Source organism: Polypterus senegalus, chromosome 2, assembly GCF_016835505.1.
Source record: "Polypterus senegalus isolate Bchr_013 chromosome 2, ASM1683550v1, whole genome shotgun sequence".
NCBI classification, from domain to species: domain Eukaryota; kingdom Metazoa; phylum Chordata; class Cladistia; order Polypteriformes; family Polypteridae; genus Polypterus; species Polypterus senegalus.
The window spans coordinates 85,790,868-85,817,402 of NC_053155.1; the positions used below are offsets into that span (position 1 = coordinate 85,790,868).

General features: G+C 38.1%; 1 protein-coding gene across 1 annotated transcript in view; it reads left to right on the plus strand.

Annotated features, from left to right (window-relative positions):
• The window catches only part of drd3 (dopamine receptor D3), a 78,410-nt gene that overhangs the window by 34,895 nt on the left and 16,980 nt on the right, over positions 1–26,535 (plus strand). The window contains exons 3-4 of the mRNA XM_039744092.1: positions 13,719–13,831; positions 25,348–25,484. Coding sequence (XP_039600026.1) covers positions 13,719–13,831; positions 25,348–25,484 — 250 coding nt within the window. The remainder of the gene's footprint in view (positions 1–13,718; positions 13,832–25,347; positions 25,485–26,535) is intronic.

The following is a 26,535-nucleotide window of genomic DNA, read 5'->3' on the forward strand; positions in this document are numbered from 1 at the left end:
TACACATCTTTGGGAAATGGTAGGATGGTTCATGTACAGAATATACAGGCCTCACATATGCTTAGATTTGAACCTGGATCTGTGAGAGAGCAGTGCTAGCCACTGCATCACACCACTTCAGTTCACTTTATTTGGATATAGCAATCCTCACTGAAGACAGGCTGAGATCACATACACAAACTTGCAAATTTATACAGTAATTCTATCAGGAATGTACAAAACCACACAATGCTACTTTTTTCACATTTTCACACAAATATCTATTTAAATGTGTGGTAAAAGGCAGAACTTTGGATAAATTATATAGGAAGCAAGCTAACAGAAGAGAGAAGTAACAATATGCAACGTCACACAAGCTTTTGTGTAGATGAAAAAAAAATGTTTTCAGCTAGCACACCGCTTCCTTCAATTCATGGTCACAGGAAAATAACAAGCTCTTAGAACATCCTCGAACAGTCCAAACAAATGATAATGACATAGAGCAAGGTTAAGACTGTATGAAGTGCATTCTTAGATTTCAGAGCGTAGGAGTGCTTCAAGAGTGTAGGAAGTCAAAATGTCATCAAGAAACAGTAACAAAGAGCATTGTGATGTACACTGTTTACCCAATTACTTCCATCCTGAATCTCGCCTTTGGTGTGTGTGGTGCGTAGACACGTAAATGAGCAAGACCAAATGTGAGTTCAAAATTGAGAGGTTCTGTACTTTAAAGAAAAACCTGAAACAGATCTGTGTAATGTACTCCATATTTTGTACCCAAACCTATGATCTACTGGTGATCTACCCACACAAATGAAAGAGCTAAAGGTGTGTTCTTTAGGACCTGGGAATCATCTTCAGTGTTAGGTGAGAATGCCTTTACTTTTGATAACATAACACGAATTTCTCAGATCTGATTAATCCAATTCTGGCTCTTGGGGATCCACAGCATTAAAAATTAGGCAAGAACCCAGCCTAGATACACGGAGTCCATGCACACCAATACAACTAATTCTGTTAACTGTAGTCTTCTGTGTGTGTTTGTATATATTTTAGTAGAACGTGACCCTCAAAATAATATAAATGAGGCAAAAACTAAACAATAATAATACCTTTATTAACACAATAAACACACAAGAGTGATAAATACAAAAACAAAGTAAAAAGAAAATCTCTGTGTTGTGAATTTAGGGTTTTACAGCATGCAGGACCCATTTTTGTTTGTTGTATTCATAAAGTATTTTAGTATTCTCCTTGTTATAATATTTTAGTGTTTTGGTGACATCACTGCATCACCGTTTTGTTGATCATTTCTTCTCGCTAGCATCGTTACGGCCAAAATCATGACACATGATGTCATCATGCCAACAGTATTTATGATGGTGGAACGCTATTGCTAGGACCCAAGTTTCTGGATTGTGTGTTAGTCAGAGTAGAACGTTTCTGTAGATGGCTTAGGACTTTCTCATGCGTTTTTGACTTTTTGGTATTTGTTTTGGCAAGTCGTTTGATGTTCAGCCTCCCTGACAGTGAATATAACTGAACTCTTTTATAAATTTTTTGATATAAGTACATATTTTCCTCAATGTTATTTTAGGCAGTTTTCTGCATTACTTAATATGTAGATGTTTTATTTTGTTATGAATCATTAGCCATCAATTAGTCTTTCCCATTGTAATGGAACATGGTATGGTTGATGGATGCGTGTCCTCATGAGACGTGTCGATGGCCATTCATAAACTGGCAGCAAGAGGCGATCATCATCCAAATATTGACCTTTACCAAATAATTTTCTAAGTGTTTTAGGTTTGAAATTAAGACTAATTTAGTGAGTACAATTTTGGTTTTCATAAAAGATACAATTTTCTGGTTTTCCATTTTAATGCATTCTTGGCTTTGTTCCTTGCTTCTGACGTGCCATTAATTGCCAGTGTGGTTTGCCTTTAATCCATTTTGGCATTAAAGCCATGTTTTCTCATTCTCATCTCCAGATCCCATAATTTTGTCCCCATGTACTGTATGTATTTTTCTCCTCCAAGTCCTAACAATCTTGGCCAGAGTACATGGCTGCATTTATAAAGTGGAACTTATCGACTAGCGCACTATGCACTCCAGTTCTCACTTCCCATCTGTCTCGTTCTCATTCTCTTTTAACCCTAGTCTCTTCTAGCTACACAATGAGCATCTGCACCAAACTCTTCTCCTGTATCCAGACCCAACTGCACCTCTGGCTTTAAATATTCAGTCACTTCTGAGGTCAAATACATTCTTTTCTGCCACTACAAGGAAATTGAGTAGGAAGATAATGAATAGAGAAGACCAAGAAATGAAATGTTAATCAGTCATCAAGCTGATATTTTGTCAAAGCCAACACAAAAGTCAGAGTCAAAAACAATAAGATAAAGTTTGTCACTAAAAATTCCAACTAAGCACTTGTGCGAAAGGTTTTCAAAATATTCACAAACTTGTACATTGGAGTACATGCAGCTTTGGTTTAAATACCATGAAATACCCAAAAGATGATACTAAACCCTGGCAAGGGTTCTTAACGTCTCTGAGAACTAACTGACGAATATTCAGTTGCTGATCACATGGAACTCTGCTCCACTTGATATTGCAAAGTGCTCATCTGAATATTTGCAGTCACCATCAAGACATGCAACTGTACATCCACCTGGGACCTCGTCTTAGAATTTGGCTCCCATTGTGGCAACCCTCCTGCCTATGGGAGTTTAATCATCAAAGCAACCAATGCCAACAATGGCCATGTGCAGCATGAGTGGACACTCCTCCTCAATCCATTTGTAGGTCTGGTTTCCTCAGAAGCTGAATTGTTACATAACCCTCAGTGGATTCTGACTTATACACTGTGTGCACAATTATTAGGTAAGTGAGTATTTTGACCATATCATCATTTTTAATGCGTATATTCCAACTCCAAGCTGTATTAACTTGAATGCTTATTGGATTTAAGCACGTCAGGTGATGTATATTTGTGTAATGAGGGAGGGTGTGGCCTAAGGAGATCAACACCCTATATCAAGGTGTGCAGAATTATTAGGCAGCTAGTTTTCCTCGGGCAAAATAGGCCAAAAAAGAGATTTAACTGACTCTGAAAAGTCAAAAATTGTAAAAAGTCTTTCAGAGGGATGCAGCACTTTTGGAATTGCTAAGATATTGGTGTGTGATCACAGAACCATCAAACATTTTGTTGCAAATAGTCAACAGGGTCGCAAGAAACGTGTTGAGAACAAAAGACGCAAATTAGCTGCCAAAGATTTGAGAAGAATCAAACGTGAAGCTACCAGGAACCCATTATCCTCCAGTACTTTCATATTCCAGAGCTGCAACCTACCTGGAGTGCCCAGAAGTACAAGGTGTTCAGTGCTCAAAGACATGGCCAAGGTAAGGAGGGCTGAAACCCAACCACCACTGAACAAGAAACATAAGTTGAAACGTCAAAACTGGGCCAAGAAATATCTGAAGACAGATTTTTTTCAAAGGTTTTATGTACCTATGAGATGAGAGTGACTCTTGATGGACCAGATGGATGGACCTGTGGATCAGTAATGGGCACAGAGCTCCACTCCAACGTGGAAGTGGGGTACTGGTATGAGCTGGTATTTTTAAAGATGAGCTAGTTGGACCTTTTTGCATTGAAGATGAACTCAAAATCAACTCCCAAACCTACTGCCAGTTTTTCGAAGACACTTTCTTCAAACAGTGATACAGGAAAAAGACCATGATTTTATGCAGGCCAATGCTCCATCACTTGCATCGAAGTTCTCCACTGCGTGGCCAGCCAGTAAAGGCCTTAAAGATGAAGGAATAATGACATGGCCCCTTCCTCATCTGACCTAAACCCTATCGAGAACTTGTGGGCACTTCTTAAACGCTAGATTTACGGGGGAGAAAAACAATACACCTCTCTGAAGAGTGTCTGGGAGGCTGTAGTCACTGCTCCACAAAAAGCTGATCGTCAACAGATCAAGAAACTGACAGACTCCATGAATGGAAAGGCTTATGACTGTTATTGGAAAGAAGGGTGGCTATATTGGTCATTGATTGATTGATTTATTTTTTTTGAAATGTCAGAGATGTTTATTTGTAAATTTTGAGGTGTTTGTTTATTATTCTCACTATAACAGATGAAAATAAACAAGTGAGATGGGAACATTTTCATTTTTCCTTTAGTTGCATAATAAATCTGCACACTAATAGTTGCCTAATAATTGTGCGCACATATGTATTCCCCTGATGATGTTCACACTCACATTTCCGTTGTGAAACATTCAGGTTTCAGGTTTATTAACATTTTGGATTGACTGATAGCACTGTGTTTGTTCCATATTAAAATTAATCCTCAAAAATACAACTTGCCTAATAATTCTGCACTCCCTGTATGTTGTCTCCAAATGAAACCATTTTACCAATATGGTTCTCTCTCTTTCTTGGAATTATATTATGGGCTTTTAAGACTGCTCTGTGCTAATGTAATGGTACAATTGCCTTCAGCACACTCATGCCAGGTAGCCTGTGAGACCAGCACAACCTAAGTACTTCAGTTCCTGTATCATCCGGCCAAACATTGTGATGAAGCTGCAACAGACAGCATCTTGATAAGTTTGGTATAGAAATGGGTAAAGGTGAGTGTCCATCATGACTCCATTAAAAGATAATGTGTTAGGCTCACATGTAAAAAATAATCATACATTTATATAAAGACAAGATCCATCCATCCATTATCCAACCCGCTATATCCTAACTACAGGGTCACGGGGGTCTGCTGGAGCCAATCCCAGCCAACACAGGGCACAAGGCAGGAAACAAACCCCAGGCAGGGTGCCAGCCCACCACAGGGCACACACACACAATAAGGACAATTTAGGATCGCCAATACACCTAACCTGCATGTCTTTGGACTGTGGGAGGAAACCGGAGCACCCAGAGGAAACCCAAGCAGACACGGGGAGAATATGCAAACTCTACGCAGGGAGGACCCAGGAAGCGAACCCAGGTCTCCTAACTGCGAGGCAGCAGCGCTACCCACTGTGCCACCGTGCTAAGGCAGGATTATATGTGTAATTATTTATAGGGAAGCTATGCAAATAACCTGCTGCTCTAACAAGCCAATCATGTTGCCATAAAGTTGATATTTTCAGACGTGGCCGAGATGTTTAGCTGCTGTTCAACCAAACATTGGAATGGATGAGACACATAATGCAAGTGACTTTCACCAGGATTAAACTGTTAGTGCCAGACCATGGCAGTTGCAGCGAGTCTCCTGGAATTTTCACACACTGCGTTCTCTGCAGTTTATGATAAATAGCAAATATCGGATGAACTGAAGTTCTGGCGGTGAAAACACCTTCTTAATTAGAGATATCAGTGGAGAATGGTCAAACTGTCATGAATAGTTTGTAATTTTCCTCTGTACTTTATTTTATTTCTTTTTTCCTGTTGGAATTTTGTTAAGTTTAGTATCTGATCCTTCAATTAGAGTTTTTGAACCATTTTAAGGTAGCTAAATATTTATCGTGTCTTGGCATGCCAGGGTTTTATTTTTATTTTTTGGCACTGCCATCTGCTTGTCCTGTTTGTGTACCATTGCTAGTGTAGTTGAAACCATTAGACAACTGGAAGTGACAATGAATGATGTCACTGTCACAACAGTATAAAGGCTGTACACTTCCTCATTCGCCAAGAGGCTGTATTCATACAAAGCATTTTCACTTTGTAAGTTACATGTGTTGCCATTAGCATTTAATAAATTAAAATGTTTCTTCAAATTTTGCACTTTGGGCTACATTAACTTTGAATTCTCTAGGTTTGTTAACTTCCCACTCCATTTTCTCATTCTGTCTCTGGCTTTTTCACACCTGGCAGAACACAGAGACAGTTGAGGAGCAGTGGACCAGGTTTAAAAATGTTTTACATATAATGCAGGACAGGTAGACGCCTAAATTTAGAATTAGTAGGAAATTTTTAAAAACCTGCTGTGGGTTAATAATAAGTTGAAAAAGAAGCTGCAAAGGAGAAAAAAGGTCTATAAGGTTTATAAGACTAATAACTCCAAAGTGAATCGTAGGGCATATAAGAACATGAGAGCCACAATTAAGAAGGATATCAGGGCATCTAAAAGGCAGTTAGAGAGGAATATAGCAGATAAGGCGAAAGACGATCCTAAGAGATTCTTTCAGTATTTTAGTAGTAAAAGAACAGTTAGCGAGAAGGTGAAGAGGATCAAGAATAGTAAAGGGGAATTAAAAAATGCAGACAGTGAAATACCAGGTGCTCTAAACTTGCATTTTTTTGAGGTCTTCACAAGTGATAGACTGGACAACCTCCCAGCGGTAAAAGTGACTACTAAGGAGGTACTGAATGATTTGAAAATTGTAGAGGGAAAAGTACTGCTCAGATTAAATAGGCTGAAATCAAACAAATCCCAATGATGAGATCATGTTTACCTTTGAATATTTAGTGAGTACACATATAAACCCTTGATGTATATTTTTAGAAAGTCGCTGTGCACTGGGGAAATTCTGAAGGACTGGAAAATGGCAAATATTATTCTGCTACTGTATATATAAAGGGTGATCAGGCTCATCCAAGCATCTATAAGCCAGTATGTGCATGACAGAAAAATGAATGGAAGGAATTATTAATGATAAGATTGAGCAGCACATGGCAAGAACAGGAGTTTTACTAAACAGTCAGCATGGGTTCAGAAGAGGGAGGTCATGTTTTACCAACAAGTTGGAATTCGATTCAGCAGAGGGTGATGGTGCGAGGAACCTCATCAGAATTGGCCGATGTTAGGAGTGGTGTTCCACAGGGGTCAGTGCTAGGGCCGCTGTCACATTTAAAATATATATAAATGATTTGGATAGGAATATAAGTAACAAGTTGGTTAAGTTTGCAGATGACACTAAGCTAGGTGGACTGGTAAATAATCTGGAATCTATTGAATTATTACAGAGGGACCTGGACAGCACACAGGCTTGGGCAGAGTTTTGCAGATGAAATTTAATGTAAGTAAATGTAAAGTATTACATGTAAGAAGTAAAAATGTTATGTTTGAATACACAATGGGAGGTCTGAAAATCGAAAGTACACCTTATGTGAAGGAATCATAGTGGACTCGACACTATCAACTTCCAGACAGTGTTCAGAGGCCATTATCAAGCGGGGTCATTTTTGCTAAATCGCTTGTAATTCGACCTCTCCAAATTAGAATCATTGCTGTTATTGAACTATCTGGAGTATAAAAACATGTTTGGTCTCTTTGTAAAGGTAACATTCTCTAGTTTCACCCTTAGTAGTCAGAATCACTGTAGGTGTGACTGATCAAAAGTTATGCACATTAGAACTCACAAAAAAAACGAATTTTTTTGTTCTCGCATAAGTTTTTTTATGAAAATAATGGAAAATAAAGCTGCAGTAGGTAGGTGGGGACAGAAACACACTATGTACCAACAGAATAACTTGTTGACTATTCACATTTCAAATTTGAAAAGAATACCTGTAAAAATGACATTTTTTACACCAGTTTTATGTGGGCATGCCCAGGGACTTTTTAGAGGGACCATTATCCACATTTTGGAAAGTATGGAAAAAGTGTAATAACTTTTGAATGCTTCAACCCACATATATCAATAAGGGCTCTACTGAAAGCTTACACCTAAAGGAATCTATATCTACATACAATGTCACTCTATTAGTTATAAAAATAATAAAAACAATAAAAAATACACATTTCTATGTAAAAATAGTCAATACAAGTCTTATGGGCCAAAAATATATTTATATTTTTATTTTTACTTTTTTTTATAAAATGCACACAAACTATATATATTTCTTTTACAAACTGTTACAACACAGCTCAGCGTTTTTCCATGTGCCACTTGATGGCAGCAATCACTAGCAAGCAGAAAGCACAAGGGCGTGGCACATGTCGCTCTCTGCCATTAGACCTCTCCTGGGCCGATTGATTACTTTCACGCCGCGTACATGCATCTATTATTTATCGAGAGTGTATTTACGTTTAAACTTCTACTTTTATTCATATTTAAAATGCGAAAAAACTTGGCGAAATCACAATAAACAACCACGCACCAACTCTGCAGACTGGCACAAATGCCACCTTCGCAGCTCCGATCGTTTTGTTTACAAGTTAGTATGGCAAGTTACATATCAAAATACTCGGCTGCTCATTGGCTATAAGTTTTGAGTGTCAGTCACAGTGTCCAATCAAACTGGTAGATTCTACCAGGGTTTGGAGTTGTACGTCATCGTTCAGCTGTCTGTGACACTTGTTGGCTATACGAGGTGCCAGTCAACCCCAGACCCGTCGTAATTGGCCAACTTAGGTGTCGATCAGAAGCTAACACTTCCGTGTTACATGCGGTAGCATGGTTATCGCCGACAGAAACAAATTACGTCTGATATGATCAATAGAAATGAAAAAAAATTACGTAGCTAGTCTCAAGTTATGAAACGTTTTCTGGAGTTTTTGTCCCTTTGAGGATATATTGTGTGTTTTGGACCTAATCGTTTTACTGGATTATATTCGCTGGAGCCTTACGGACAGAATGGGATCAATACTGCTCAGAAATATTGATGTTTGACTTGCAGGGTTTCAAAGGTAGGGAAAGTCAACTCTTAAAAGTATGTACTTCTCTGTAAAAAAGGCTTTAGTGTCAGTGCTGTGGTTGTTGTGTGTCAAAATGGTTTATATCATCGGTAAGACGAGACTTTGAAGTTTCATTTGATGGGTAGTATGTCGAGATGCATGGCAGATGGGCATGCACACATTACTGTAATGTTTTTAAAACGCTGTTATGTCCCGGGACCGGCACGTGTGTGCGTTAAGGGGGTTAAGAAGGCTAAGAGAATGTTAGGTTACATAGCACGATGTGTGGAGTCCAAGGAGGTTATGCTCAAGCTTTATAACGCACTGGTGAGGCTTCATCTGAAGTGCTGTGTGCAGTTTTGGTCTACAGGGTACAAAAAGAGAAGAGCAACTAGGCTCATTCCAGGACTACAGAGGATGAATTATGATGAAAGATTAAACAAAGGAAGATTAAGAGGTGACATGATTGAAGTGTTTAAAATTATGAAGGGAATTAGTAGAGTGGATTCAGACTGTTATTTTAAAAAGAGATCATCAAGAACACGGGGACACATTTGGAAACTTGTTAAGGGTAAATTTCACACAAACAATAAGACATTTGTCTTTACACAGAGAGCCATAGACACATGGAATGAGCTTACCAAGGAGTGTGGTAGACAGTAAGACTTTGGGGACTTTCAGAACTAGACTTGATATTACTTTAGAAGAATTAAGTGGATAGGACTGGTGAGCCTTTCTGGGCTGAATGGCCTTTTCTTGTCTAGATTGTTCTGATGTATTAATGTTCTAATGGTTTGAGCAAAGACACGTCTCACAAATATTTTAACACCAGCTCTTTGCAAAATGGAAGTGCAGAACCACATTTCAGAGCACACAATGAATTGACCTACAAATAGATTAGCTACAGAGCAGATATCCATGGCAGTGTCCACTCCTGTCAACTAACATCAAGAACATGAAACTACAATGGGCACAAGATCACCTAAGGGGTTACTAAAGATTGGGAAATGTGGTCTGGCCTTGCAAATGTCAATACCTGCTATGACGTGCAGATGACCCCAAATTTTGCATATACTGCATCACTGAATGGGACTGACTGTCTTGTGTTGTACAGTATCAGTGGTACAGACTGGTGGTATTATTACTGTAATTATATGGGGAATGTTTTTGGCTGAGGTTAGGCTTCTTAGTACCGGCTGAGTGTTATTTGCATGCCACAATGTGCCTCAGCATTGTTGTTGACTATGTGCATCCTTTTATTACCACAATCTGCCCTTTTTCAAATGGATACTTTAAGCAGGATAGACAGCCATGTCACACGATGCATATCATCTCAAGCTGGCTCCACAAACATGTTTACTTACTACAATGGTCAACACAATTCCTAGACCAAAGTTCAAAAGAGCACCTTTGGGATGACATGAAAGAGTTGGTTTGAAATATGAATGTGAGGTCAAAAAATCTATTCAACTGCATGATGTATATCCTTAAGGAATATTTGTAGCGCCTGCTGAATCCATGAATGTGAATTTATATGAATTTCCCCTTGGATTATGTGAATTTCCCCTTGGGATTAATAAAGTATCTATCTATCTATCTACAAAAGGAAGTCCTGCCAGGTTAAAGATTAGTGTGCCCAACAAGATGGCCACTTAATGTATGTTCTGAACAATGGAGGAGGGTGCTTATTTTCAACTTTGTCAGCATATCAGAGCTTGCTTGCTGTATCTTCACATAGCCTACTGTGTCTACTGTATCACATTAATTAATCATGGTGAAAGATAATGAATTAATATTTGACGGTATAACCCCAAACTGTATGACACCTATGACCCTGATCTTTATTAAGCGGGTCTGATAAATTGTGAACGGATGAGTGAAATGGACAGATTCAGAAAACAACTCTTCATCGTCTGAGGCATGCCAACATGTGCACGCCTTGTACCCTTTGCCCTTGAAATGGCTCAAAGGCTATTAAATATTGTATAAAATCTATGCCTGTTTCTCATCAAGGTAAATTCTGAGGTGAATGTGGGTATCTGTGTCTGAAAAAAATGATTAACAAAGGACAAAAAAAGCAGCAGCCACAAGGTCCCCACAGAACCAAAGGAGAGAAACACACGTAAATTAGTCTGTCATTCATAAGACAACAATGTGTAATAAAAGCAGTCCTATTCTGACTTGATACTTTCATGTTTCAGCACCTTAACCATTATTAATGAGAATGTAAGCACTATATCAGTGAAAGACAGTTGTTGAGCGTTACCCTGGGGAGTCTGGCAGCACATTTTCAAGACATGATGAATGTCGCTATTCATGGCACAGCTCAAACACCCCATTTAATTTATGTTGTGAACAAATCAATATATAAGACACAAATATTTATTGTGAGGTATCCACACAATTATGCAGTGTAACACCAATACCATTCAGCCAATGTGAAATGATGTCCTAGCAATAATAATAGCATCAGTTATTTGGGTAGTGGTACAGTGGTTAGCGTTGGTGTCTCACAGCTCCAGAATACTTAGCCTGAATTCTGTTTTGGTGGCGTTCTGTGCATGTTCTGTTTCTGTTCTTGTGTTCTCCCAGGTTTCCTCCCAATGGCATGCAAGTAAGGTTCAATGGTAAGTTGCTGTTGGCCGAGCATCAATAAGTGTGCCCTAAATGAACTGTGCTGGTTCTCTCCTTGCACTGTATGTTGTCTATAAGGCCACATATTGAAAAAGGCAATTCAAACATTGAATGACTAAATAATTTAGCCAGTTGGATAGATTTTAGAACCATTTAATGACCGCATTCAAGTAGAGAAGTCTGGTAATTGTGTTGTTTAGGAGCTTCAGCTATAAGAACTATTTGAAATTATTAGACTGGGTAACACGGTTATCTAAAAAATTGCAGTAAGATTAACCTTTCTGTGCCAGTTGTTTTTTTTTATACATTTGTATGTACAGTAACACATGATCTTATATAGCTTTTGTCTAAATATTTGCACTTTAAATATAGTGCTCTCACTAGTGTTACAAGGGGCTTAATTTCTTATCTGGTGGATACTACGTCCAAAGGAGAAATAAACTGGTATAGAGACTAAGTTCAGGACTGACCTCAACCCATTTACTTCAAGGACATGTGTGTCAACCACCAAGGGTGCCAATGGGGGAGAAAATAACAACATTTGTCCCAGATTCTGGACTGGTGTGGGACCCAGGATATTCTGTCACACAAATTCATTGTTTTTGAATTGGCACCATCTGTAACAATACCCAATGATTTAATGACAGGCTTTGAGTGTCAGATGGAGATGATCCAGAGTGCCACTTTAAAAGATGAACTCACACCTTTTGAACTGCTATACATTGGACAAAGCTTCATTGCATTTACCAAGATGTGTTCATTATGCTGTGTATTTTTGCACATTACCAGTCACTGTAGCCTGGGGAGAGTATTGCTTTAGTGAACTAAAACTAATTAAGAAATGATCTATGCTCAATGCTTTACCAAGAACGTCTTTCAATCTTATTCAATGTGAGGAACCAGCCGGCATCCCTGCCTTGATCGAGCTTCGCCTTGCCAGGAGACCATGGGAAAGGAAGGTAAGTGGAGTATCAGTGATATTCCCTTTCTTTGCCAGGACATGGACAGAGAAAAATGCTGCAGCAGAAGCTACACCAGGGTTGGAGTCCCAGAAATCACAGAGGAACACTCTAGTTGGGTTTGAGTACCTGGAAGGACAGTGGGTGACTGTCTGCTGTGGGTAGATTGTCCCCCACTGTACACTGGATGGCACCAACCCATCTTGCCAGCCCTGGGATGAACACCCACATGGCAGCATGGGAATTGTGGTCCTTGGAGCCTGCCCTGCCAAGTTCTATAGGGGCTGCTAGGGAGAGTTGTCAAAAACTGATGGCAAAAGGATGGTTGGGGTCCTGCCTGATCCAGAAGTGCTTTAGCTCTAAATGTACTTCTGGGCCCAGTGTTATAAGAGAATCCCAAACTTGGCCCAGGGAGTCGAGGTCAGGAGCAGAGAAGGGCAAAACTTGTCTGTGATGAGTGGAAGGAATAAATGGTAGAAAGAGAACAAATGGAAACATTGGCAAGGTACTTTGTTAAATAAACATTGATTGTGAACCTGGGTCTTGTCTGTACAATTGTGTCTGGAGTTTGTGAATCAGTGGTGCCCACTAGAGGCCACACCATCAATTGGGAGCTTAAACATAAAGTGAATTTGGTGACCGCTTATTAATGACTAGATTCTGCAGAAAATGGTGCAGTAACATAGGTTTTGTTATTTACTATATTTGTTTTACACAAAATTAAAAGAGTATTTTGTTGCATTTAGTCTTCAGTGTAACAAAATACACACTGATAAGATTGTGTAACTCATTTTATTCATTTACTGTCACAAAATGTAGATTATTAATATTTTGGTAGTAACACTTGTGTATTTATGTTATGTGTCATGGATTCTTCGTTGCCCTGTGTTCTATGTAGCACCATGGTCCTGGAGGAACGTTGTTTCATTTCACTGTATGCTGTACTACTGTATATGGATGAAATGACAATAAATACTCTTGAAACTTGAAACTTGAAAGATTACATTGTGAGGCTGAGGCAGAGAAAGGATTCATTAGGACAGTTCTGTTCTGGATTCTAACATGCCTCAGTCATCAACAATCGCACCAGAATTTGAATAGCCTGCCTTCTGATTTTCCAGCATCTCATGCAATGTTTCAGGCAGCATTCCCTGAGAATGGAGTGAGGTAATTCATCCATCCATTATCCAATCCGCTATATCCTAACTAGAGGGTCATGGGGGTCTGCTGGAGCCAATTCACCCAAAGAATCAGTGACTGGGAGGGGATGCTACACTGTGATCTTTTTCATTTTCTCCCGTTAATAAAGAGAAGTCTTGGCCTTCCTTTCTGTTGCAGATCTCCATTTGTCATTGAATGTCCTGAGTTCTATGTTTCTTCCATCTTCTGTCTACATTAGGAGATCTTATAAAAGCTTGATCTTTGTTCTGATGACATCTTTGTAATATTATGAGACTTTGCCATACAAAAATAAAAGAATGAACCCTCAGCTTTACACTTTGTGCCTTTTCCAGGTGTCAGGTGGAGTCTGGATGTTCAGTCGAGTATATTGTGACTTGTTTGTAACACTCGACGTGATGATGTGCACAGCCAGCATTCTGAACCTCTGTGCGATCAGCATTGACAGGTGAGACATAGTGAAAGAGGAACATAAAGTGAAGTGACAGACGGCAAACTGCTGGTTTAGTTAAAACTGACAGGGCAGCCATCGCATTCTGGCCTAGTTGGTACTGATGAAGGAGAAAATGGGAGGTTTAATGGACACTAAGCTTTAATACTCATTCAATACAATGCTTATAGAATACTAATACTAATGCAATGAAACAAATGCAATACTAATCATAATAATAATATTAATACATTGGTAATAATACAGCAGTTACACTAATACTATGCACTGCAACTAATATAATACTAATATTAATACAACAGCAATACTAAGTGTTAATATTTAGTACTGGTACAAATACTAAGTAATAATGCTAATCCTAATACAATATTAACAGTTATACCAATACACAATGACTAATTACAAAACAATACCAATACAATGCAAGTAATTACAATACTATTTTGCATGTCAAAGATAAACTTACAGCAGTCAAATCAGTGCATTCCAAAATGTGCAGTCTGGAAACTCTCCACCAGTGGGTCTTTTTTTTCTTACACGCTAGGTTTTTTCCCTTTGTGCTTTTATTATTTTTCTATAGTTCTGTCCAAGAGAGAGGCAGTGTGATACAGCACCACACAATCCTAGGTTCAGATCGTAGTGTGGAAGAAACCTCCAAGGAAGTCAGGAGTAGTTCAATCAATCAGCTTTTATTCAGTCACAGACAAGTACACGGATTCATGCATTACAAGGCAGAAGAGCAAAGTTCCCTTCTTCGGTTGGCTTTTTTATATTGTCCTCCCTCCCCTTTACTTATCAAAAGGAATCTGCCATTTCTCCCTAAATAATAAAAACCATCATTTAAAAACTGCATTTTGTGTTTACTTGTGTTATATTTGACTAATGGTTAAATGTGTTTGATGATCAGAAACATTTTGTGTGACAAACATGCAAAAGAATAAGAAATCAGGAAAGGGGCAAATAGTTTTTCACACCACTGTATTAGACTGTTTAAACAATTATTAGTCTGATAATACAGTGTCAATACAGTACAACATATAACTTATTTGTGCAATCTTTGTGATTTCTTGTAGCTCATGAATGTTTTGAAGAATCTTTTTACCAATAACAGATTTTAGTTTTTTTCAAAGGTCCTCAATTTGACTGAGATCAGGACTCATTGCTGACCAGTTTCTTTAACCATTCTTTTGTGCATCTGATACACAACCCTGCTTGAGGAGCCATGACCTTATGAGCCAGACAAAGCTTTTTGACACCAGGTAGCACATTTCCAAAATACCTTAGTAATCATCTGACTTCATGATTGCTTACACCTCCAACTCCTGAGGCAGCAAAGGAGCCCCGCAACATTATGGAATTTCCACTATGTTTAACTGTAGAAAAGGTATTCTTTTCCTTGTAAGCTATATTTTTTATCTATAAATGTATCGCTGGCCTGCATTTCCAAAAAGCTCAATTTTGGTTTCATCTTTCCACAGAACATGTTCCCAGAAGGATTGTGGTTTCTCAAGGCCAGGTTTAGGTAAAGATTAGGTGTGCTTTATTATAAATGTTTTTGAGCAATGGGGTCCTCCTTGTCCTTCATCCATTAACTCCTTGGTTTAGAGCACAATGTATGGGGTGGGTTGAAACCACCACTTCCAGTTCACTCCAGGTCAGTGTTGTGCTCTTCGGGTGTTGTACTTGGGGCTTTATCAACAGTTGGCACTAATCTTCAAAGACATATTGGATTAATGTTCCTCTACCCACCACATCCTAAGCGGTTCTTGACAGTTTCATGAGCATAAAACTTCTTTTTAAAATTGTAGACACCGGGTTTTTGGAGATGGCTTTGAACACTTTTGCATTCAGATGTTTGGTGGCTTTTCTGACATTCTCAGACAGCTCTCTTGTCTTCACCATTGTGAACGAGTAACAGAGAGTGAATGTGGCCTTTTTAAATATTAACACCATCATTCATTGGTTGATTCAAGTCACGTGAGTACTGACAATTGATCACTATTGAGTCTGGCTTTACTGCAATGGGAATGTAGTTCTTTTGTCCAGAATGATTTGAATTGCTTATAAGGCTGCTAATAATGTCTAGGGCAGGATTGAATTTACTGAATTTACTACATCTAAACTGTACATACATCTTTATTTTGTTGTATATCTTTGAAAATGCTATTAAAATATTATGATGATATAAAGTTGGTTTCCAATTACAGTTATCACTTGCTATTTGCAGGGGTTAGTGCTCTTGGAACTCTGTAGCTGCAAAAAATCCACAAATATGTTTTGGATCCCCCCACCAAACCTTCTAGACAATACAGTATACTTATATACTGTATATAAAAAAAACAAAAAAGTAGAATGATATGTAATTACTGTAATGTATACTGTACTATACTGCAACAGTAACATACAGAGTCTTTGCACCAACTCGTGTATTTGGAACAATCGCTTCACGAATTTCATGATCTTCTTACTTGATTTTCATTACTCTCAACTCATTAAATGAATACAATACCCAAAAACAATATATATTTTTTTAAATGTTACATACCTCATGATGTTGTAGTGGTGGCCAAGAAAAAAATTTCAATGTCATGATTTTGTTGAGAAAGTACATCTTGAATAATCAAACTCAATGGCACTAGGTGGTGACTAATTCTGGACCATGGAAAACAATGTGAAAAATATTGATGGAAAAAAACAAAAAAATTCTCACATATCTTTTGTCGTATAATCCACATGTCCAATAACCATTTGTATGGTCAAAATGTTTAAAATGTGTGCATTGTTTGCTAAAATGCAATTAACAGTTATTTTCCGAAAGGGCAACATTCACAGTAACCACGAATGATCATTTCCAAAATGCTGTGTGTTTGATATGCCTCGCCCCCTTATTCATTTGTCGAGAGTCCTGCCTTCAATTTGAAAGAACAGCATTGTGGGAATGATATTTGTATGTGTATATATATATATATATATTATATATATATATATGCACACAAATGCTGCATAGCCTCAGCTTTGCTGTTTACCCGAATTACTATTACATGAACCACATAGCCATCACATAACAGAAGGTGAAAATGAAATAAAAGAAGGAGCTTGACACCTAATCATTGTGCAGTATGCCTCTGAAAAACTCTAGCTCCTTCTTTGGCTTTGGGTATTTTTGTGTTTTCTAGTTATTTTTGTATGCAGCTTTCTAACAGGTTGCACTGCCTATGCTCCTGCTTAGGTGGACATGTTTAGCTGTCCTTATACCTAACACAATTGGAGCATCACAAGCAGAAAATAATGTGATTAGGTCAGTTTGGTGCTGAAAGGTTGACAACACTTTATTAAGCATCAAAGATAGGATCTTTTTATTGAGAGGTCTAGGTGGTATTGACTAATGGGAAACACACTTTCCACTGACATATGAACCACTGTCAATGTCTGTGTGGTTAATCAGATGCTTACTTTCTTGAACACATAGATCAGTCTTGTTTGCCTGCTTCTCTGAGACTCTTTCCAGGTTCATCTTTTCATTGCAGGGCCATGGTGTTTACAGGTATCGACCATTCTGCTCTAAAAATGCATAAATTATGTCCGAATGTGTCAGTGGATGAAAAAGAATTCCCTGTAATTAGTTTACAAGTGATGAATCACTGGAATGGGAGCCAGACCAATAGTACATCATCAGTTTGTGAGGCTGACCGAATGCTTTGTACTTCTCTCAGTTTGAGACTATCAGATGATGAGGCTATGTGGAGAGAAACTGATCTCTGCTTGATTTACAGCAGGCATATTCTGTGCTGGTATAGGCAGCAATATAACACAATAATCATATATTTCCACCATTTATGAACACTTCCTGTATTGTCTGCTGACAATATCATATAATTTAACAAGTTTGCTGATCATGGACCCATATCTACATATTCCACTTTTAGTATCACAGGAATGAACCCTGGACAGAAAACACTCACACACACTCACACTGGTAATTTAGCACCACTAATCAGCCTAATCTATATGCCTTTGAGATGTGGCAAAAAACTAGTGTATCTGGGGACAATTTGCATCAACAAGAAGAGAACAAGCAAACTCCATGCAGACAGTGACTGAGTTGGATTATGAACCCAATCTCCTGGAGGGCAGTCATACTAATCATTGCACCACCTCTCCTTCCAGGTTATATTATTTATGATTATGCTAACTTTATTACCCGTGGCCTGTCCCCTCACTGGTAGCAAACCAGAAGAGTGGTTCAGGGAGGGGATGACTTCAATTGTCATGTCTGGATCCCAGATCTTGTGTTGTTGTCCTCTTCCCATGTGTCTGCATCACGCAAGACTTTGTCACTAGCATCAGGAGGAGACAGTAAATTAGTAAGTTTTCAGGCCATTAATTACAATCATCATTATTATCACAGCTCCCTTATCTAATTTCTTCAGTGACTGAAACTTTTTGATCATAGCCCACTTATACAAATACCAAAAACGTCCTTGCAGGATGAGGGCCTTGATGTAGTGAATGTGTTTGCAGTCCCCATGATTTGTAGGGCTCTTACAGCAAGATTACTGTTGGTAAATTGGTCTAAGTGTAGATGATGGGTTATCAACATTGAACCATTGGCACTATGTGGGCTCACCATTGAAAAGGAAAATGTTGGGGTCATCTGTAATGTCAATCTGGTGACAGACATGATGATTAACTAGAGTTAGTACTATTTGGATTCACTAATTAATGGAGGTTAGTGATTCTAGAATGACATTTCTTGATCTGGAGTGATTTTTATCCTGCCTTAGATGACAGTCTCCACAGACATGTGTATGGTTACTGGAAGGTAGGGTGTCATGCTAGCGGTCCACAAGCCAGTAGACCAACGTGTTGCATCAATGTTATGCCAAATTGTAGAAAGCAAAATATTAACTGTTGTTGGGCTTAATAAGCATTTAAAGTAGTTAACTTGTTTTAAGAGAAGGTGAAATATGGGCTTAAGAGTGTCATGAAAAGAAAACAGAAATTCCAGAAGGCTTTAAATTTGATATTGAGTTGCCTGGTTTTTTCCAGAGATAGAAACACATAACAAAGAAAACAGCAAGCAGTGCAAAAACACTGTAATGTCCATTGAAAAAAGGAGCTAATAACAAAGGTCTTGTGGATGAACCAGCAAGGGTTTGCTTTACTCACATCTTTCAATGTAGTGCTGTATAACTTAACTAATTTCAAAAGAGCAAACAAAAAACGCCTCAGAGATGAAAATAAAGCACAAAAAATTAAATATGCCCTGAGAAAACATAGGAAAAGAATGTGCTAAACCACAAGCAAAGACTGTAAAAAGTGGTGAAGATCTCAGGACAGTGTTCAGGCTACCTTTCACAGAAATAGCCACTGTGATGTCATATCATAATTCATAAGACTGCATCCCAAGAACAAGTTCATAAGCCAAACAACACAAAATGAATCACAAACAAGATAACTGATTGTTTAAAAAAATATACTGTATATAGAGATACTAGGGGGCTCTGCCCCCTACACGCTTTGCTCGCCATCCCCTGTGTAGTTCCTATGCACTCGTCATTTCCTAAATCTGCCTCTTGCGATGAATCGTGCTGTGCTTTTGGATAAACACGAATATCAACTCTGTCTTTGATATCTCCATTTTTCGAAACTATTATAGCTGACAATTCGTCACATGTTGGTTTATTATATATGCGTGTGTGATCTTTTGGATTCATATAGAAATCCAAGAAAACTTCTTTGTCTGTTTTTTCAGATAAATTTTGTATGAAGTGCAATACTTTTGGATGTATGGATTTGTATCCATTATTTGCTGTAGAATTTCTAATACGTCCGATCATTTAACTCTTTCGATTCTATGTTGCATCACTTCCCCATGATCATAAATATAAACCTGACCGAATTGTGGTTTCTTTGAAGTTAAACTTTTAGTAGCTTTAATTGTTGCGGGACCACAGATTCTCATAGCATGTGGTCCTGAATCATGTAAATCTACGTTTTTAGCATTGAATGATGCGAACACAAAGAGATTATTGTAGATTCGGATATTTTGCCAGTAGTGTTTGTGGATTTCACTTTCACCAAATAACAAATCTTTTATTTCTTGCGGATACACCTCCTCATTGGGATGAAACACTACTTTTCCCTGATGGCAACACGAATTAGACGATCTACAAGTCTCCGACTTTGAGTTTAAATTTGAACAATATATTCAATTTCTATTCGCTGTTCCGTTATTTCACAGAGTAATAATTTTCGTTTGTTTGCGCTAATGCAATCTTTACTATAATTTTTTTGAATTCTCATACTTCCATTATCTCTAACCTGCTATGCATGTGTATCGCGTCGTTTTTGAATTCTTTATGACGTTCTACTTTGTCATCTACTCTTTGTCTTTTATTTCTGGCCTCGGGCGTAGTTAAATCTCTTGGCACAAAGTCTCGTCTCGAGGGATGTGAAAGTATTTCTCTGAAAAAGTCATTTAAAGTTTAAATAATAACAATAATAATAATTTCCATTTGTTAGCGCTAATGTGATCTTTACTATCAGTTTTTTGAGAATTTTAGTACTTTCATAATCTCTAACTTGCTCTGCAGGTGTATTGCGCCAACATTTTTGATACTCTTTACGACGTTCTACTTTGTCTTCTACTCTTTGTCTTTTATTTCTGCCACTGCTTGGACCTGTTAGGCACCCAGCATCAAAGCAGTGCTACTGTTCCTGTGTGGTTTCCCTTTCTTTTTTAGATCCACATCCTTGACGCAGCTTTATAAATACCTTGAAATTTACTGCATATTGTTTATTAGTTTAATGCATCTGACTGTAATTAACCTGTAACAATAAAATGTCCACAGAATGGTCAAATTATTTCAAATACCATAACTGCTTTAGCGTTGTTACTCTCATTTCACCTTCTTCTTTCAGCTGCTACCGTTAGGATTTGCCACATCGGATCATCTTTTTCCATATTACTCTCACTGCATCACTCGGAGTATTTATATCACTGTATCTGAGTGGGGAATCACAGCTGTACAGCAGCTAATCGTAATTAGAATTATCGGGATACAGCATCAAGCACACGTTGCCTCGGCCATGCTGTCTATTGAACTGCTCTCATAAGGCAAATGCTTCAGAGCCTTTCCTGTACTGACCTCGCGGTTCAGAAGCAGTTTCATCCGAAGAACTCTAAACACACTCAATCAGTCCATCAACTGCTCCTTGTAGTACTATTTGTACTTAAAAGTACAATTACCTCACTTTAAACTTGTGATACAGTTATAATATTGCACAACCTGAGCCACTTTATAAAGCGCATATTTACATATGATGACAATATAATTTTTAGGATGAAATGCAGCAAAATATGTTTATTATATTATACAGATAAAACTTTAACTTCATTAAATAATCTATATTGTCAATAATTAAACATGACAAGACATGGTGCCGCAGCACTAGCTATTAGCTTGCGCTCCGTTCACGGATTGTTCCTGTCTCGCGCTGTATTCTTACTGGGACTGGCATGACACTGGAAGGATAGATGGATAGAATAATTAAACACATACTATTAAGATATTTCAATGTTCCTTAAAAGTTTTGAAGAATCGGAGTTCTAATCTTACAGATGGCTTAACGTCTGTTACAGAGCTGATTGTGTGGCGATTGGGTATTTGGAGAAAGAAAAGTAAGGACATGAATTGGAGATAGACAGATAGATAGATAGATAGATAGATAGATAGATAGATAGATAGATAGATAGATAGATAGATTATTAATCTGAAGGGGAAATTCATACATTGGAGGTCAGTACATTTGAAAGAGACAGTACTGCTGCAATAAATTATTTCATCGAAGGTCGCACATGGAGCAGCAGCATCTTGTGTGAGACATGAACAATCACTGCACCACCATGTTCCCATGTTTAATAACATGTTTTAACTCCTATCATCATGAAAATGATATCACGTATACATCTCAGTATTTTAATTATTCAAAGAGCTATAATATCACGAATGTAATGGATTCTGCATCCTGTCGGAGGAAGAGAAAGTCCGGAAGCACATAGTGATTCACACACATAGAGCACATAGAAGATCAAATACAAAACAAAGCATTTAACGTGCTACTTTAGTTACAATGGGATTTGAGAAACTAGTAAGTGAAATGATTTTAAGATGAAGTTTATGATGTTCTACTTTAATGACAAAATAAACTATATGATTAAAGTGGAAATTTCGAGATTAAAGTTGACATTTTGTGCTTTTTCCCCACTGTGTGCCTTTTTTTTTGTCTGTATCCTAATAAGCTTTCATATGACACTCAGATGGTGGGCTACGACTCACCTTTTCACGGCGACTTTGATATGTGACAACTTCTTTTTTAGTTTGGGCACTGTGCAACTTTGTGAACTTGAGCTTTCGAGTTTCTCCGACACTATGTCACTCGATCAACTTCCTTTTGTTGATTATACCACTGTTTAAACCAACAAATAGTACGTTTTTCCTTGCCTCCACTTGGTATTCGCTGAAATTCTGTTTTCCCTTGTGCTTTTGCCATTGCCTTTTCACAGAACGCTGAACTTAAGGGCTATTTATATGTATTTGAATATTCAAAGAGGAGCAATTCTGGGAGGAGTTGGGACGGGGCAGCAGGTGCGTGCAATTAATTTTGCGTTAATTTTCATACTGACCGGGATTTATGTAGCGGAAGAACATGGAAGTTGGCGTTCGCACAGATTTATGCGTCTGGATTATTTTGTGTGTAAGCACATTTCTGCTTTTGTGCTTATGTCATGTTATAGTGTGAGTTCTACGCACGGTGTTATACATAAAGTCCCTGGAGATTGTGGTGCAGTGGAGAATAATGGAAGGAAACACCCTTTCTGTTTTCCCTTCCTTTCATCCCTTTCCTTTTCCTCGCACTCACATTTCCACTCTTTATCTGAGCACTCATCTGTCTCAGGTAAATCACCCACCCATGTTTTAGGGTTCCAGTCAGATCCGGTTACTACTGCCCTAACTTTCACCATGGGCGGTTTTCTCTCCTTTTTTTTCCCTGCTTTCACTGCTTTCCCACTTTAGAAATGGGTGTTCTACATGCTAGCACTTCACAATTTTCACACCAACTGTTACATCTTTCAAAACTTTCACACAACATTCTACAACTTTCACTTTCATTCATTTTGCTATTTTCTTTCTCATACTGATCTTCCTTATTACCAGTAATACAAGATAGTAAACCTCTTATAACAGCAGCTGTCTTCTTTATACCAGATTTCTGTTTTCCTGCTTTTAATCCTTCCAGCCCCCTTCCATTTTGTGGCACGCTCAGCTCAGCTTCTGCTTTCTCTACCTGCACAACAGGTTTCCATTTACTAGTTTTGCCGGCTTGCTTCTGCCACTCCACTGGAAGATGGCTGCTTTTAATATGAATTTAGGCATTTCTGAGTCCACAATGCTACTCTAATACAGTTTGCCAAATTCATTATGGGTTGGCCTACTTTTGCCCCTGTAAGCAAACATACACATACATACACAAAGATCCTAAATGAATAAGTGCTGTATGAATGCATGTCCCACGACTCCCTAGCACTCCAATTACGGACTCACTATCACAAGCACTAACAAACAAGCGGGTGTCCTCGTGACACACAAGAAATCTCTATACTTTTTTGGTTATATTCCATTCAGCAACCAAACAAAAGTTTTACTTCCACTGCATTTGTTCACTGGATGCCTTAAAATTCACATATGTACGCATATAAATACATCAGCAGTATTTGCAAACAGGGTGCAAAACTTGGTTACGCCAAAATCCTGCTGACTACGCCAATTGTTTTGCCTTCGTAGAGTAATATATTACTCCACTTCCCCCTTTTGTATTATTAATATGTAACCTTTGTCAGAATGCCTCAAATTACCCAGACTTACCACTGTTTATAAGGTATTATAGTATATAACTTCTCCCCACCTTCCCTTCTACATGTATAACCTCATGCAATTAGTTGTAGTAAAAGACAAGCAGGAGTTAAGTTACAATTTAAACAATGTAGTATTGATAATATTGATAAATAATAACAATATGCAAAGTACATTTGAATATTGGTAACCATACAGCCTGATAAATAGTGATGTGTAGTTTCAGGCGGCACACAGACTTGTTAGTTACTTAAAATGTTTCTATTTAAGGCATCATTGGTGGTCAGCTTTCTTCACAACAGGCTGCATGCCTGTCTCAATATGGCTGCCAAGCTGTGCTCTTCATTGTTTTGTCCTTTTGAGTTCATGGTGTGTGATGGTCTTTCATCAGTTTGGTAAGAGAGAGAGGGGGTGAGGTAAAGCAAGCACATTTATAGGTTTTCTGTCCAACCCCTAGAGCCAATAAGGCATCATGATACTTAAAGGCTTTTGATACAAGACAGTTCCAAACAACCATACTTCAGACCAAAGGGGGAACAGAACACCTTCACACCTCCCCCCCAAACCATATGTTAAGGTAAAGCTTGGCAGTTAACCAGTTTGCTTTCCTGTGGGGTTTGAGAGAGAGACTTTAGCAGAGAAACACTTGGCAAGCTGGTTTGAGGCACTTCTCCCCAACCTTGTCGTAAAATTACCCAAAAAGGGGGGAAGGAGTTCTTAAACCATCAAACCATTGCTGTTATTATCAATAATGTAACACTAATATTACATTGCTTTGTCTAAGTTACAAATAAAGAGATGCAAAATATTTATTAAATTGTATGTAAAATTTCACATCACAACACCTCCCAAAGACAAAACAGAGATAGGTGTAATTGAGAAGGGATAGACTGATATAGGGGTAATATGGCTCTTTCCAGACATTCAACTCACAGGTTTAGTTCGTATGCTCTGCAAACTTCAGTTGTAGCAAAGCAATGCATTTCATTAAAAAGACATTCCCTTTTGTAACTAATAAAGGAAATGCTTACAAATAACAATAAAGATGATTTAAATTGAACTGATTATGTGATGATGCTATCAAGATCCAAAATACCTAAAATAAATATGCAATTGTCGTTTCATTAAAACTTGCTTATTAAAGGACTTCTTTCACTTCACATTGTCATTATTGATACCTACTAGAGTAGCCTCAAACTAAACCTTTCTTGCTCTGCTGCTTTTATTTTATCATCATGGGAAACATTTGAAAAGGTTCAATTAGTTACAAATGTGATACTGTATCAGACTAAACAATATGCGGACATCACTTTCATTTCTTTCCATTCACTAGTGGGAAGTCAAGCAAAATTACACCTTTTATTGGGTTTTATTTATTTTCATTCACTATATATTCCTCATTTTTTCACGTCTCATATGTGTCAGGGCTTATTAGCAAGGCCTAAAGTTGCTGTAGTATTGGCTTGTGTGAAACCTCCATGTAACAGAATTAGTCAACTGCTTAATATTATGAAGTATTTACTCTTCAAATTGCATTTTGTCTCCAGCTTTCCCTCTGTCTCTCTTTTCCCCTCTTGCTTTCCCTTTTTCTCACAGATATACTGCTGTAGTGATGCCTGTGCTCTACAACAGCTCCCAGAGCTCTCGCCTGAGGGTCTCTTTGATGATCACTTTTGTCTGGATATTGGCATTCGCTGTGTCCTCTCCTCTTCTGTTTGGCTTAAATACTACAGGTAACTTAAGTGTTAAAGGGGCCATTCCATATTTCTACTGTCACTCTCAGTTTGGTATAGTTAAATTGTTAGCATTTTCCATTAAAGAATTGGTTTGGGGAATTTATTCAGAATAAGAAATAAACCACCATGCATCCCAGGATGTTTTCTCTAATGTACTATAGCCACAATAAAAATGTCATGTGGGGCCTGTTCTGTCAGTTCAAGATTGTATCTATGTACGGCACTTTGAATAGGATCAATGGCTAGCAAAGCTGAATGACTGCTGCTGGCTCTACCAGCAGAAATTAGTCTTGATGAAGTTCAAGTGTAAAAGCCGTGAGATTCCAAACTTAAGGATCACTTCATTCAAGATGCGGACTGTATCATCATCCGTGCCTTCCCATGAGATTTACTGATTGCTCATGACCTTTAATCCATCACAGTTATAAAATATCTCCATTTCTTTTTCATTACTAATGTATAACGTGATGTAATGACCTTTATAGTCTCTGCTATACATTGGCTTTATTTCCTATGATATATGGTAGGTGTAGTGTCATGTGTTCAGAGTACAGTGAAATTCTTACTTGCATTTCTAACCAACATGTAACCCATTGCCACTCTCCATCACACCTGATGTATTAAAAATACATACTTTATTTAATTTAAAAGAAAACAAAAAACTTTTTACCTGATGTAGTCCTTACTCCAATTCCACACCACTTTTTTAGCTATGCCCAAGCAATCCATGGCTGAGGTGTTAGAAGGGAATGTGGACAAAGCTAATGTCCTCAACCAATTTTTAATAGATTTTCACTTCCAATGCTACCATCTTCCAATGGCCAGTTCCTCCACACCATCCCTACTACATCAGCAACTCCTACCATGTCAAATGGAAAGGCCAGTGATGAGTCAATCTCTGATCATCAGCATAGAATATCTATAACTGATGATCAAGTGAGGAGACAACTGAGGAGGCTATGTACAGGAAAACCCAAAGGACCATATAGACTCAGTCCCCTGTCACCTGCTGAGTCAGTCATTAAGGCTGCAGGAAGTGTTACTGCTG